The sequence below is a fragment of the Pezoporus flaviventris genome, unplaced genomic scaffold (genome assembly GCF_033815535.1).
Source record: "Pezoporus flaviventris isolate CSIRO_AGI_PZ_B2104156 unplaced genomic scaffold, CSIRO_AGI_Pfla_v1 ptg000017l, whole genome shotgun sequence".
NCBI lineage: Eukaryota > Metazoa > Chordata > Aves > Psittaciformes > Psittacidae > Pezoporus > Pezoporus flaviventris.
Window position 1 is genome coordinate 215,799 of NW_026892565.1, and position 15,538 is coordinate 231,336.

General features: G+C 50.7%; 2 protein-coding genes across 4 annotated transcripts; both read left to right on the forward strand.

Moving 5' to 3' along the window:
* Positions 1-5: 5 nt before the first annotated feature.
* YOD1 (YOD1 deubiquitinase) lies at positions 6-5,000 on the forward strand. The gene is made up of 2 exons (XM_061454869.1): positions 6-265; positions 868-5,000. Exons 1-2 carry the CDS (start codon positions 58-60, stop codon positions 1,572-1,574), a joined length of 915 nt encoding a protein of 304 aa, XP_061310853.1. The 5' UTR covers positions 6-57; the 3' UTR covers positions 1,575-5,000.
* Positions 5,001-8,129: 3,129 nt separating this feature from the next.
* CUNH1orf116 (chromosome unknown C1orf116 homolog) lies at positions 8,130-15,343 on the forward strand. 3 transcript variants are annotated; one of them, XM_061454858.1, is made up of 5 exons: positions 8,130-8,597; positions 8,908-8,979; positions 11,456-11,573; positions 12,973-13,150; positions 13,294-15,343. In XM_061454858.1, the coding sequence occupies exons 3-5, from the start codon at positions 11,487-11,489 to the stop codon at positions 14,469-14,471; spliced, it is 1,443 nt and encodes a 480-aa protein (XP_061310842.1). In that variant the 5' UTR covers positions 8,130-8,597; positions 8,908-8,979; positions 11,456-11,486; the 3' UTR covers positions 14,472-15,343. The 3 variants fall into 3 exon arrangements, with proteins under 3 accessions (XP_061310842.1, XP_061310843.1, XP_061310841.1); XM_061454859.1 differs by having other exon boundaries at positions 8,130-8,407; XM_061454857.1 differs by lacking the exon at positions 8,130-8,597 and having other exon boundaries at positions 8,685-8,979.
* The last annotated feature ends 195 nt before the right edge of the window (positions 15,344-15,538 follow it).

The window sequence follows — 15,538 nt, forward strand, 5'->3', positions numbered from 1 at the left end:
AGGAGGAGGAGGAGGAGGAGGCGGCGGCGGCGGCGGCGCGGGGCGGCCCCGCCGAGGATGCTCCGGCTGCGGTGCAAGGCCCGGAGCGGCTCCCACCCGCTGCCCGGGCTCACGGCGCACTCCCGGCTCCGCGACATGCAGGCCGCGCTGGCCGCCCTCACCGGCGTGCCCGTCCCGGCACAGCGGCTGCTGCTCGGCTTCCCGCCGCGGAGCCTGGACCTCAGTGACGGCGAGCGGCGGCTCGGCGAGCTCGGCATCCACTCGGGTGAGGGCCGGGCCTGCGCGGTGTGGGGTGTGGGGGGGCGGACACCGGCGCTCCATGGGGTGTAATTAGCGTAATGAAAAGAGGCTGCGGCCCAGCACGCCCCTCATCGGCCGCTGTCGGGCCGGTTCCTCCCCCCGGCGGGAGCTGTCAACACCCGGCTCGCGGTGCTTCCTGCTCGCCGGCAGCGCCCGTCGTGGCTTTACCCGCGTGTCGAGGGTCCGCAGGGCTGGGGCCCGGTGGGTGAGTACTGCGGAGCCTCCTCTGCGTGCTTGGTCCGTGGGCTGTGGTGTTACCGGCTGGTCTGGCAGAGGCGGTTTCCCATCAGGATATGGTGCTGAGGGGGGAAATGAGCACAAGCCGCAATTATAACAATGCAGCCGCGTTGCTTTGGTTTAGGACCAGCAGCACGTTTAAATGCGGTCTGCAAGTAGAAGTGTTCAAGGCCTGGCTGGGCACAGGGGCTTGGAGCAAGCTGCTGTAGTGAAAGGTGTCCCTGCCTGTGGCAGGGGTTGGAGCTGGAGGAGCTTTAAGTTCCCTTCCAACCCAGACTGTTCTGTGGTGCTGTGATTTCCCTCAATTCCTCCTCCTCCTGTGTTTGACAGGTGATACACTGATCGTTGAAGAGGACGCGTCCAAAGCCAAGACTGACTCACCCGTGGTTGCAAAAAGAACGATGTCTAACTCGGTCAGGGAAGCTGTGCCTCTGCTGGCCAGGAGGGTTGTGCCAGCAGATAACTCCTGTCTCTTCACCAGTGTGTACTATGTGGTCGAAGGAGGCGTCTACGACCCCGGCTGCGCTCCAGAGATGCGCAGCCTCATAGCCCAGATAGTAGCAAGCGATCCGGAATCATACTGTGAGGCAGTTCTAGGGAAAACCAACAGGGAGTATTGTGACTGGATCCGGAGGGAAGAGACGTGGGGAGGAGCCATCGAAGTGTCCATTCTGTCCAAGTTTTACCAGTGTGAAATCTGTGTGGTGGACACACAGACAGTCAGGATCGACCGCTTTGGGGAAGATGCTGGTTACACTAAGCGGGTCCTTTTAATATATGATGGGATTCATTATGATCCACTTGAGCGTAAAATCCCAGACTCGGACGTTCCTCCCCAGACCATTTTCTCCACCAGTGATGATATTGTCCTTGCACAAGCTTTGGAGTTGGCAGATGAAGCCAGGCGGAAGAGGCAGTTCACGGATGTGAATCACTTCACGCTGCGGTGCATGGTGTGCCAGAAGGGACTCACGGGACAAGTGGAAGCCAGAGAACACGCCAAGGAGACCGGACACACCAACTTTGGGGAAGTGTGACATCTGCATGAGGACGGTTACATCGACTACCTCATCGGTCCAGAATAAAATTCTGGATTCCCAGATAAGCTGTATGTAATCCTACAATTCCGTTCACAGAGCTTGAAAAGCAAATTAACTTAATGATGGCCAGGATGCACAGGTTTGTTATGGCTAGGGATTTATCCCAAGGGATTTGAAGTAGGTATCTTCTCGCATGCTAATTTATAGTACTTTGGCAGGTGGTATACACTGGCAGCTAGAACTTGATTCCTGAAATAGTCTTTGTGTGTGTGAACTGAGCAGACGTATTAAATCAGGCTCATTCAACACTAGCATAAAATCTAGCCTTTAAATTGCTGACTTAATCTCTCTGTATCATGTGTTCAGGGTAATTAAATTAAGGGTTTGGGAAACACTCAGATCAGCATTATTTATGCTAAGGATTAGACTCTGCACATGCAAGCAGTTCTTGCAGGGGAAACTGCTCATTTGGTGCACACTTAGGGATGGAAAGAGTATCTCCAAAGCTGCCCTATACTATGTTACCATCAGAAGTAGACTGTATTGTGTGTGTGAAGTCATGGCTTTAGAGAAAGAAATGGCCTCTAAGCTTTAAGGTAGCCTTCTTTAAATTAATAAGTAGATGGTTAAGTGTTGAATAAACTTACTAATCCTCTGTAGGTAGTTTTTAGTTGCTTGAAAAATAACTATCAACCCCCTGGTGTTTACACTGCATCAGAACATAGGCATGTTTCTTGAAATAGTTTGGACTCTTATTCACAATAGTATCTGAAATCCTGGCAAGAGGGAAATAGAGTAGTTAGGGAAGTGACTCAGTTTGTTACATCCATTGAAGCAGACTTGGGTATAGCTCATGGCCACAGTGTTACTAAGCTGTACCAGATTCCAAACACTGTAAATGAGCACTTTAAGGTATAGTTCTCACTCCTTCCTGCTAAAAAGTTTTGCCTTTTTTAGAAGGACAGAGAACCCAGAAGGGAGGCTTGAATTTTCTTCATCTGCATTCTGCCTTAACGTGTTTGATTTGTCACCGATGACTGTTCAGTGGCAAGACTTTAATCCTGATAATGAAGGGTGCAGTTTAACTTCCAGAACAAAATAAGCTATGAAGACTGCCCTACTTCTCGGACTGTTCACGATCAGGGAAGTTGAAATTGGTTGAATCTATCTTGCCTCACAGCAGCTGGAAGTGCTGTTGAGGTCTTTTAAAAGGTGCTGTAAAGGTGCATATTACTGAAGGGGATTTTGGTTTTTCCTTGATGAAATGCCTACAACACATGCTTGTTTTAATGACTTTTAAAATATCCTTAACCTGCTCTTTTTCTGTTGCTGTTTTGAGTTACCTTCCTTGCACTTTTACAAATGGGGAGCAAGAACCTGCATCTTCAGACTGAGGCAGAAATCAATCCACTTACCAAAGTGGAACTTAAGATCTAGTGTTACCTAAGCTGGTGCAGCAAAACCGTGTTTGTAGAAGGCACGTTTCACTGAAGTTCTCAGCAGAGGCTCCCAGTTGGACCTTGAAATACAGGAGGGTCTTATCAAGGAAGGAACGTAATTACAGAAGTGCTTTGCTGAATTGAGGCGTGAATAATTAAGTATAAAGGACAGAATCACTATGGACCAGGTGTCTTTTTAATTCAGTATTAAAATACATGTTAGCACTGTTGGGAGTTTCCTATAGAAAGCGACTTAGTTTCCAGTGTTAAACTTCACTTGGCTTTTAGTCTGTCATAGGAAAAAAACAAACCAAACCAAACCCCCAACATTAAAACCAGTTCTCTAGAAGCTGATGCTTACAAACCTAAGGAAATACCTGACAGTTCAAAGGAACTTGAAGATTACACTGTGTTATAACTACTTGAGATGAAATACTGTCTAGGAATGAGACCAAGAGACTGTCAATCCTCAGTTGTATTCTCAGCTTTCCCATGGAAGCAGAGAGACGCCTTGGACAAGGAGCTGAGCCTCACCATTGCCATCTGTAAAATGGACATAAAACCTACCTCAGAGAGGTGTTCCCGGTGACTGGCTGGGGTGGCTTTGAACCAGAAGTGGAAGATACATATTTATTGCCTGCCATGTTTGCAAATGCATATTGGCTTTGGGGAGCTTTGTGTCCTGGATGGATTTCTGCAGGCATGGAAAAGGATTTTTCTTTGGGGTGTTTCTCAGTTGCAGTATTTTGAAGATGAGGGTTATTTAATCCGGAGCGCTGAGCTTTGCTATGTCATGTTTGCATTGGAAATCGGCTCCCAGAGACTCAGTTCCACTCGAGGGAGATGTGTCAATATCACTGCTTGGATGTTTTCTTTTGTTGCCTAGAAAATAAAATCTCTTTGGTTTAAAAAATGTCCACTGACACTGCTGGAGTTCATCTTTGTAAGAGCTGATGCTGTTAGACACTGACAGATGGATTTCAAACAACAGGGATCCGTGGTGCTGCCTGCGAGTCAGAAAACTTCATGTGATTCTCAAACTCTCCCAAAGTGTCTGCATTATCTAAGATACAGGTACATTTGAAGTACAGCCCCCTCTGTTTCAAGTGTTGGGAATGTTAGCTTTGGGGTGGTTTTGGTATCATTTTTACCAGCATTTTTGCCTGCCCTTAACAATACAGTTACAGAAGCATCACAAAAGCGGCCCGCTGATAAGATGAACTTCAGCACACCACTGACATATTTACACTGATCTGTTACTAATTGTACAGCAGAATGTTAGTTACACCTGTTTTACCCTAGAGGTGGGACGTGGGCTTGGGTCCTGGCATGGAATAGCATCACCCATACCCAAGGCCTGCAAAACGTGGGCTTATGTCCTTACCGTCATTCCCAATCCCATACAAGTTTAAAATGAGCATTAAATTCCTTGCTGAATACTTCAACACAGGGTTCAGTAACTAAATGAGCCCTGGAAACGGGAAGGTTTGTTTTGGGGGTGTGCTTACTAAAAGGTGGATTATTACTGGTATTGTTTTACCAAGTTCTAGAACATCCCTCAAATAAAGAGTCCTCGTTTCCTGGTGCCAGTCTGGCTGTTTTACCAGCACTAAATTCCTTCTTTAATTAAAGGAGAGCCCCACACACTAATCATGTGGCCTTCCACAAACATGTATTGTACCAAGAGATACGCATCAACTCGTGGTTCTAACAGCACTTGAAAAGCTTGTCTGAGTTTACGTGCTGAGCAGATGCTGAGCAAGGGCTTTCACTGGTGGAGGCAGCATGTTCCCACTGCAGTAAAGCAAGCGGGAGCAAATGCTTCTAACAGCTTTCATTCCCATTGTAACCCTGTGGCGCAGCGTTCCGGTACCTGTATCATCCGTGCAACCAGTTGGTGTAACAGCTTGCCTTAAACACGTGCTCTGGATTGCAAAAGTTGTGTTGCACCAATAAACGTGACCGATGCATGTGTACATCCTCAGTGCAGTCTGTGCCTCACTTCTGGAATTTCAGGTTCGGGCTCAGTTCACCAGGGTGGTTTTGAGGTCTTCACCCCTTTGCAGTGCAGCCTGGGTTGGGTTGAAGGGACCTTAAAGCTCCTCCAGCTCCAACCCCTGCCACAGGCAGGGACACCTTCCACAGAGCAGCTTGCTCCAAGCCCCTGTGTCCAACTTGGCCTTGAACACTGCCAGGGATGGGGCAGCCACAGCTTCTCTGGGCACCCTGTGCCAGCGCCTCAGCACCCTCCCCATCTTCCTAATGTCCAATCTCAATCTCCCCTCTGTCAGTTTAAAGCTGAATCATTTAGTAGCCAGACTTCAGGAACATTTGGGTTCAGTAGCATGCTTACCCACTTCATGGATGCAATTTCCTAGGGAGTAAATCAGCAGTTTTCTGAAGGACAAACTGAATTCCTCAGTTCTGGGTAAATTCATGTAAAAAAGAGCAATTGCCAAGGAAAGGGCTGAGAAAAGGAACATCTTACACAGAGCAGAATATCTTAAACCTGCAGCTTTTCATGGGCACAGTCATAGCAGAGGCCACTGGGCCAGTTTGGGAACAGTATCTGCTGTACTCATCCCTTTTCTAGAGACATGTTCAGGAGTATAACAGCGCTACAACCCTAATCCACCCTGGGGCCACAAAGCCACCGTGAAACTACACCATCAATGCAGAACACAGGTTCATTTATCTATATAAATATATATATTCATTTATATATATTTCACTAAAGCAGCCTTATCTATTTGCTCTTCTTGAAGCAGGAGAATGAAGCTGACTGCCTTTACCATCAAAACCCGTATGTTAGAGAAACCAGACCAAGACACAGCCACCTCTGGCAGATCTCACTGCTCGCAGCACTGGAGGGCAGCTCTGGCTCCAGCCCCACACAAACCCTGCCATGGGAGAGCCCTGGCAGGGAACCTCTTTAATAAGAGGAACAAAACGTTTGCAGCTTGCTGGTTTCCAAATGACAACTCTTCATCCTACAAATTACATGTCTGCCTGTATCTTAAATCATCCAAAGCATCCAGCTGTAAAACTGCCATCAGGTTTTGCTCTGCTCTGGACCAGGAAGAATAAAATGGCTGCAAGTTGTCTCACCTCAAGCATTCTGAGCACCAAAATGCTTTCTGGAACACAAGAATGCAATGGGGAAGTGAACAAAATCAGGATGGCCAAGAGTGCAGTGTCTGTCTTCTTTTAATTAAAGCCTTTGGGGAAATTTTAGGGAGCTTTATTATACCTTGAGAGCTGACTCCTCATTTCTGCTGCTAAGTGAATGTTAACCCAGCTATGGAAACAGATCACCTCAGTTCTCTACCTCTTTTCTGTAAAATAGGGATAATAAATAGGGTTCCTTGCTCACTTCACAGCTATATTAAGACTTAATTATTTCTTTAAGCTGCTGTGTGAAACCAGGTATTAACTACCTAGTCTTTTCCATAACTGATTGTTAGCATCCATCCTGTCCATACAATTTGGTACAAGGAAAGTGTCCAACAGTCCTACAGAGTCAGATGAACCTCTTTATGTTAACAGGTATGTTACCAGTGATGAGTTTCCACCAGGGGCAGGACTGAACCACTTGTGCTCTCGTGTTTATGAACAGGGTGAGGCACAACGGGTCTGTTGACATGCCAAAGTCCCTTCACTGTATTGCGAAGTTTTCTCTGCATTGTTTGACTACTCACATAGACTTCATGCCGTGTATCTGAAATCACACTTTATTTGGGGTTGTAGCTATTTATATTCATTGGAGGAAGAGGAATGTGGAAAAAGAACAGGTTCTTTCTGGGCAGCTGATTCAGAGAAGCTCAAGACTTCCTTTAATGGATCATGACACCTTCCTGACCTACACAAAGCCCTGCAGGCAGAAAGCTCTGCCTGGTTTCCTGCACAGATTTAAGGCCTTGTGCTATCAGCACAGTGCTCTCGGGACACACTTGCCTTTGCTCATTCACACTGTTTGCATGCACAGTAAGAAAACACCTTGGGGTCTGATTTACTCCCTCCCTTAAAGCTCAGAACTAAGCAGAACTTAACAAAACCAGTGTGAATCCACCTCTGTTTAACCTGCTTCACCACCCAGCACCACGCCAGGCAACACTTCAGAAGCTCTTGCACTAAACCTAGCTCGACGCTGCAATCACTGTCTGTCACAATGCTCAGGCAGTGCTGGGGCTGCTACTGCTGCTCCAAATCCATCACATTCACACCGTTCCCTCCCTCTGCTGCAGGCTGGCATGGGAATCAGGGCTGGCTGGAGCTCCCGAGCCCTCTGGCTCCTTGGTTTGCTTCTCAGCACACGTTCCCTTTCGTAACAGCACACAGCTGGGGCTCAGCAGTGCCAGGGGGAACCTCTGTGCTTCCTGGCTCTTCTGCTTTCTACCATGGCTTTAATTAGCTCTGTTTCCACTTCCCTGTTCTGTGCAGCAGGGAACACGTTGCAACACAGCCTTTTTCTAAGAATAAAACCGCCAAAACGCCAATATAAAAGTTAAAACCAAATTATTGAGGCATGAAAACTGCAATGAATTTAGTGGCTGTCACTGCTTGGATATTCAGAGTTACTCACGTTGCAAAGCACATACAAGTCTATGCTGTGCGTGTTTGTGGGGGCAATGGCCTAAGCACTGTTTGTCAGAGAGAAAAGCTGTGATTTCAATAGGAGAGCCCAAAATCACGGTAATAACAAGCCCCTGCAGTTCTTCAGGTGCTTCTGCAGCACCACCCGGGTCCTGGGGGTCAGCATCACCCAGCGCGGCACTGGGTGCTGCAGGTGAAATAACTGGGCACAAGAGGAACATTTTCCCCAATGAGAACAATCAATCACTGGAGTAATCTCCCCAGGCAAGTGGTGGGTTCCAAAACACTGGACACTCTCTGTTAGGATTCGGCTGGAGAGGGTGCTGGGACATCTAGTCTAGGTCACGCTTTGCCTAGAGAGGATGGAGCAGATGATCCTCAAGGTCCCTTCCAGCCTGGTATTCCAGGATTCCTCTGGAGAGAGGCAGAGGAGGTGGGAATGAACACACAGAGGGGGCTCAGTGCCTGCAGGGAATGGTACCAGGAGGGGCAAAGGGGAGCTGCAAGCTCAGTACCTGAAGAGTAAGCCTCAGAACTGCGAGGACCTGGGCACCTCCTCCTCTAGCACGCAGATGAAGCTTAGAGGTGAAGCTTTCTGCCTTCAGAACCTCCTCACAGCATCCAGCAGCAGGCGGTGAACTTTTGGTCCCTGGGAAAGCTTTGGTGATAGACGAGTACATACCTGTTCTAGCAAGAGGCTGTGGCTTTAGAGCCGAGAAGGAGCCGGGTCCTACCCTGAGCTGAGGGATCTCCTGCACAAAACCACCCCAGAGAACAAACCAGTTGTGGGGTAACGCGGTGAGCAGCGCACAGAGCAAACGCCCAGCACAGGGTTTAATTACTGCGTACAAAAGTGCTTGGGTCGGGGCTGCTTTGGGCTGCTCCGGGTGTCAGCGAGCAGCTATGCTGCAGAACAGGATGTCGGATTAAGGAGACTCCAGCGAAACCCGTGCTGAGGACATCAGAGGGCAGCAGCCGGAGCTGGGAAGTGAGTGAGAGCGGGGTGGTACCGAGCTGAGCAGCCCGCAGCCTCCCGGGTGCTGCCTCAGAGCCCGGCACGCAGCGACCGGGCTGCTTGGGGCAGGACAGGAACGGGTTTTAGGGGCTCAGCTGCCTGGAGCAATAGGAAGAGGTGCTCTGCATGGGTGCAAGATGGACTTCTCTTGCCCCAGTGCAGCAGGCTGCGAGTGAAGGGCTGGGGGCTCTCACCCGTGAGCACGTACCTGCAGAGCGCCGGCACAGCCTTATCTCCACGCAGGAGGGTTAATGTGTAACCCGGCTCTGTTTGGTTAACCCAGGAAAGCAAAGAAGTGCTGGGATAGGCACGGTCAGGACAAGGATTTGGGCAGCGCGGAGCGACGGACGTGCTGGTAAAACAGGAGCAACGTTAATGGTCTGTTCTTTCTTGCCCTTCACTTTCTGTCCTTTTCCTGCTGATGGGCTGCGGGAGAGAGCCTCTGCCCCAGGGCGCACAGGGCTGTGGGTGCTGGTGGGGTTATGTACGTGCTGTGCTTCGGGAAGGTGAAAGCGTGGTGGGGCTGTCCCCAGTGAAGATGGACGAGGTGCTCTGAAGGCGGTGGCAGGGGGAAAGCTGGGGGAGACCCAGCGCTGCCAGCGGAGAGGCTGAGAAAGTGCGTGCTCAGGACAGCAAAGAGCTCAGGCAACTGCTACCTGCACTTGATTTACTTGTTTGAACAGATCTGCCATCACCTCCTTCCTCCCTGAGGTGCGATCCATCCTGCTGCCAAGCAGGAGCAGCCAGGATGGTACCTGCACAGGACAAAGCCCTTTGCTGTAGGGGTTAGGGTTTGCTTTAGACAGCAAAACCACCCCGCTTCTTTAACAGGGATGGAGAGCTGGGGTAGAGGGCTCCTAGTAGCACTGGGTGTAAAAGAAAGTAGCCTCTTCGTATAAAGCAATTAGCATTAATTGCTACCCAGCACCTCTGATGTCTGAGGGCTCAGAGAGCTTTGTAAAGGACAGTTACGGCAGCTCTCCCTGTTAGCTTCTCCTAACAGGATTTTTAGTGGCAGGAGGTATAGACATGATAGGAAAACAGCTTCTCAAGTGCCGTGTACTCTAATGTAAATGCTCATGGGTTTCTTTGCTGTTACTCAGCAAAAGGACCTGTAAAATCCTTCTGGTTCATAACCCCTGGGATTTTACAGCACTGTTCCCGAGCTGGGTGACCGCGTTAGAGCCATAATCACATCAGAGAACTGGTGGGCAGGAAAATGAGCTGCTTTCTGCATAGATCCTCCCCAACACGCGATGAGCCTGAACTTTGCCTCCCCACGGAGGGGAGGGTCCCAAAACCTTGGCAGCTGCTTTAGGTTTCTGCAAACGCTGTTTGAACAGGAGCAGATTACTTCTGCCAATGGCCACACGGTGATGGGCATCCTTGGGGCGCCAGGACCTGGAGGGACCCCCGAGCAGAGCAGGGCCAGGCTTTTTCTGTGCTCTCGAACGGGTGCAGCAGGGAAGTGGGAGGCAATGAGGAGCATTGCAATGAGGCAGCAGGAGCCTCTTGCTGCTTAGAAGCAGATTCACATTTCAGACTGGAAATGTTCTGGGTCACGGTAAATCCACATGTCTTGCGGAAGCCTAAAAACCCCTCAAGCTCACCTTGTGTCCCTGCTTCCTGACAGCTAAAAGCTCTGGCTATAAAGTTATCTGAATTCAATGGAATCCAGGGTATTGCTGTTTGAAAGGCACCACTTACTGCGGTGTCATTTAAGCAGTAAATAATGCCTAAACTGAGACTGAAACAGGGGAAGGATTAGATCTGTCAGGGGGTGCCTGTTGAAATCTGATTTTTTGCGGCATATCCCAATTACAAAGGAATTCTTTCAGGCTCTAACCCTCTGAACAAGCAGCCACTTCGGCTCACTTATCACTCCATCTAATTCCCTGCTCCAAGACAAAAAGCAGCAGTATGTTCCTGTGCCATGGCCAGGTCACGGCACAAAGAGCTCCTCTGTCTGTCAACAAGCAAACCCTCTCGCATGGGTCCCTGTGTGCTCTTGGGGGGGGGGTTGTTTTGCTGTTCTCAGCCCAAGCCTCTCCAAACACCTAATAGGTGGTGTTGGTCCATTTCGGAAGCTCGCTGCTTTACACCCATAAGTAATGATGCCTTTCGTGGGGCACTCAGCATCTCCCCGCAGGCCATGCACCCTGCAAGCATATAACTGTCCCCTCTGCCTCCAGGACCATGCCCCAGGCACATCTCACTGCTAGCAATCCCAGTGGCAGGTTGTTTGTCAGGCAATTAGTACCCCATTTGGGTCCCACTAGTTTGGGGGTGCAGGCTGAATCCAGAAGAGTGGCAGCGGTGCATTGCCATGAGCAAAGGGGGATGCTGGAGACCCGGTGCTGCCCTGCTCCCCGCAAGCTATGCCAGGCACGTGCCCAAACACACCCAGGCGTGCCCCAAAGGAATGGGGGCAGCTCCCCATGGCCACCACACCCCTGCAGCCCCAGAGGAAGGGTGGCAGGAGGAAGCTCTTTGCCAAGAGGAAGCTCCCAGCAGAACAAGGCTGCAGCTGAACAGCAGCGTTTCGGGTCAGCGTGATCAGAGGTTTGGGGGGAAGAGATCCTATGAGTTGGAGCTGGGCTGGGGCTTGCATTGGGATGGGATCACTGATCCCATCACCGAGGCTGAGCTGGGCTTACAGCTTTTTCCTTCACTCAGGAACTACCTTACCCACACCTCCAAGATAACCACCAGCATGGGATGGCTGTGGATAAACAGTCCAGAGCTTACAGCCTCATTAGTTCCACAGCCTGCCTGCTTGCATCGTCTTGGGGTACGGGACCTTGCAGGTTAATGCCTCTCTTCTGCTTCAGCCAGGACGTTGCCCCCCGGGCAGCCTGGAATATGCCTAGGAAGGAGCTGGGAATGGCTGGCTGCAACTCCGGCAGCTGCGACAGCATGGTCAGCACGGCCTCCAACCACTCACAGCATGTAAGTACCCCTGTTGTGCCCAGCCTGGACATGGCTCCAACCCCTGCCACAGGCAGGGACCCCTTCCACTGGAGCAGCTTGCTCCAAGCCCCTGTGTCCAACCTGGCCTTGAGCACTGCCACGGATGGGGCAACCACAGCTTCTCTGGGCACCCTGTGCCTGTTCTCTGCTCAGAACTGCTCCCCATGAGTGCTCTGGAAGCACTCGGGTACCCTGAGGCATGCTCGGGTACCCTGGAAGCACTCGGGTACCATGCTGAGGGCAGCACAAAGACCAAGTGAATTCCTGCTCCAAAGCACTCCCAGATTTCCAGCCCTGCCCCATCTATGGCAGCAATCAGGAGCCTTCACTGCTGCAAGGCCTCCTCTGGGGAATGATACCCAGAGCCCCGATGCTCCCTTGCTGCCTGAAGATGCCGATGCAGATAGTGCTGGCGCTGGGTGAGCTCCCCAGGGAGAGATTAGACCAGTTGGGTAAGTGGGTCAGACTGGCTCCAACAGGGGTGACTTCACCTGGACAAGACAGTGAGCAGTCCTCCTGGCCGACATGAGATTAATTCCTTAGTTAAGGCAGAGATGAGTTCGGGCCATGGGTGTAGATGTGTCATTTTTCACTATCTGTCCATTAAAGCTTGTTTGTCTCCCAACACCGAATCCGAGATTGATGGACTAATTACATCCTGTCTGACTTGGAGCATAATTGATACGTGCAAGTGCAATGCTCAGTCCTAAACAGGTTTTCTATTTGATAGATTGCAAACCAGAACCAAACCCTCTGGGATGTATTAGGGATGGAAAAACTGGTTGCAATATTGCCTGGTCAAAGACTTGGATAAGTGTCTGTCTCTGCAAAACAACTCCACCTCGGACAATTTCTCCTCCCTGCTTGTTGATTTGATGCACACCCCATCCTTTCCTGCCCCTCTTTTTTAATGGTATATTGCTTCTAGCACCTTGTAACTTGGTGCTTCCACAGCAATCACATCTCCTGGTACTTGAAATACAACAAAAAGTAAAGATCTTGCTGGGAGAACAAGGAGAGGGACCACCACCCACAGATAAGTCTTTGGTATTTATGATGTTTAGGCAAGCTTCTGAGATAAATCACTGCTCATCAGTACCCACACCAACAGACCACCCATGGTACCCATCTGCTTATATTCCAAGGTAAAAGACTAAAAGGTAAAGACCAAGTTTCCAAGTTAAGAATAACCCATCTCCTGATGCTCATTTCAATATAAAAATGGCCTTAAGTATATACCTTAGGCTTTTTTTAGAGCCATTTGTCTAGTTTTGTGTAGCTGTAAACACCAATTTCTGAATAGCCACTGGCCAAGAGCTGTCACACATCTCCTAACTTCTTTCTCCTCCCTCTGCTGCCTTTTTTCCCTCTTTTTCAGAGCGATAACAGTTATGACTACTTATCTGTAGAAGAGAAAGAATGTCTGATGTTCTTAGAAGAAACTATTGGCTCCCTGGATGCAGAAGCAGACAGCGGGGTCTCTACCAACGAAACTGACTACACGGAGCCCTCCAAGCTGCCCGGGACCCGGCCTAAGAGAAATTCCATCACCCGGGGTAAGCTGGAAACCCATGGTCCAGCCCTGGTTTGCAAAGCCAAGTGCTCTGCTATGGCTGTTCTGGCTTAGGAGGCAGGAAGGAGTGTGTTTTGCAAATGAGGTGTCCATGGGGTGCATGACTTCATCTCTCTCTTTGCCTAGATCTGGAAAATGGGGCTCCCCTCCTGCAGCACGCAGCTGAACAGAATGGTAAAAACCCCTCTGCCTTCCCAAGGTCAGCTCCAGCAGTGGTTCCAAGCTCAGGCTATTCCAGTCTTCCAAGGATCACCACTGTAGCAAACGGAGCCTCTGACAGCAAAGTGACTGTCCACAGAGTGGAGGACCCAGTGCCAGGAGAGAAATCCCCGCAGGAGATGGCCAAGGACAGGCTTGACCAACCCAGCAGAAGGAGCCAGATGAAATCCCTGGAATCTTTGCTTATCCAACCTCCAGATCCCTTCCAGGATGAGCTGGGGAGCCATGAGTGGTCACGCAGCAATCGCTCAGATGACAAGAGGGAAACAGCCAAGGAGACCAAGACTTGGATGTCCTGGGGCCAGCCCGAGAAATCCACATTGGAAGAGGCCCCTCAGGACCCTGATACCAAGCGCGGGCCTCCCACAGCCCCCAAACCACGAAAACTGCCACCAAATATCATCCTGAAAACCAGCAAAACCAGCCCAGTGGCGCTGGCCGCAGAGCCCAGCCAGAAGGTGAAAGCATCGCCTCCATCCTTGGGCAGCGACGCCACTGCTGAGAAGGTGAATTCAGGGCACCTCGACCCCAAGGAGAGGGAGAAAGCCCGGCGGGAGGCATTGGAGAAGCTTGGACTGTCGCAGGACAGGAGGGAGCCCAGCGCCCACCTTCACCCTACGGCACATCCCCACCCGAAGGAGGTGCCATTCCCCACCCCTGCGGAGCCCGAAGCAGGCGATGGGGCAGCGGAGAGGTCGGTGCCGGGTGTCCGGCAGATAACCTTCAAATCCAACACCTTGGAGCGCTCCGGGGTAGGGCTGAGCAGCTACATGGCCAGCGCCAAGGAGCAGAGCGTCAAGACCAGCAGCTCCTTGGGCAAGATGTCCTTCATCGAGCGGCTCGCCCCCAGCTTCCTCAGGAGCAGCCGCCCCAGGCCAGTGTCCCTTGGGACGGGGAAGGACTTTGCTGGTCTGAAAGAGCCGGGGCAGGCGGAGCAGGAGAAGAGCAGCAAGCGGCGATCGCACCCGCTGCAGAGCTTCCCCAGGCCACCCCGCTCCTCTGTCAGCGTCAAGATTTCCCCCAAGGGTGCCACGGATGAGAACCGGCGAGAGGCGCTGAAGAAGCTTGGGCTGCTGAAGGAATAGCTCCGTGGGCAGTGGGGCTGCTGGGCAAGCGGCTGTCCCCCCATATCCAAGTGCTTTCACTGCCTGTCCTCAGGCAGCACACCCATAACCATGTTCTGCTGTGACCTCTCTCCTCAGCGTCTTGGGGGAGGTACCACGAGAGGTATTTGGAGCATCACCAAATGAAGCACCACCACGTGCACATCACGTTTTGTATATAGCAAATGTATAGGAGCTATTTATGCGAGGTGTCGCTCAGCGTGCGGATGGGGCGTATTTTCCTACAAAGTCTTTAATGCACTTGGGGATTCACTGGAACAGGGAAGCCATGGAATTAGGTGTTTGGCTCATTTTAAAAGGCATTACCTGTGGATAAAGCCTCTCTGGGAAGAAGTACTGGACTCTGCTGCTCCTTTAGGATTTTGTGGTCTTTTATTAACTTTATCAAAGCCTTTGAGGCCTGAGCACTCACCTGCCCCATACAAGTGCCTCCCAAAAGCCACCACTGCCATGTACAAAACCATCAGACCCACGGGCAATGGAGGGGACGCAGTGATGCTCCCCATGCACAAGTGCTCCTCAGGGCCTGGCTGGTTGCACACCCACTGCGAGGCTACGCCCACATCCATCCCTGACACCCTGGATACAGCACTTAGACACAAACATCCATCTTCATTGTGGAGTGACAATGAACAAACAACAGGTTGTGTTGGTGGCAGACCCAGGAGTGCTGCCCCAAAGGAGAGATGCAAGGCTGAAACGGCACCACATCAGCCCCTTTCAAACTCTTCTCGCGTCACTCAGACCCAGCTGATGCTGTCAGTGTTCATGCTACACACCTTTTATGACAAAGGTGGTTTATTTCTGTAATAAATTTGTATATGATCCAAAAAGGCTTTGTAATACAGAGGGATGTTGCAGTCAAAGCTCTGGTAAAGCTAAGCAATGAGTTTAAACCTTCAGTATGTCTTGACTTGAGGAGTGGGGGTGCCTCACACAGCTGGGCTTTGCAAATGAGTCTGAACCAAATACTTGGGCCTCTTGCAACCCAGGACCCACACGAGATGAGATTTTGTGCAAGTGCTTCC

Coding starts and splice junctions, on each gene's coding strand:
- YOD1 (XM_061454869.1), top strand. CDS start 58: ATGCTCCGGCTGCGGTGCAAGGCCCGGAGCGGCTCCCACCCGCTGCCC. Junction 266..867: donor CGAGCTCGGCATCCACTCGG/GTGAGGGCCGGG, acceptor TGTGTTTGACAG/GTGATACACTGATCGTTGAA.
- CUNH1orf116 (XM_061454858.1), top strand. CDS start 11,487: ATGCCTAGGAAGGAGCTGGGAATGGCTGGCTGCAACTCCGGCAGCTGC. Junction 11,574..12,972: donor CCTCCAACCACTCACAGCAT/GTAAGTACCCCT, acceptor CCTCTTTTTCAG/AGCGATAACAGTTATGACTA. Junction 13,151..13,293: donor GAGAAATTCCATCACCCGGG/GTAAGCTGGAAA, acceptor CTCTTTGCCTAG/ATCTGGAAAATGGGGCTCCC.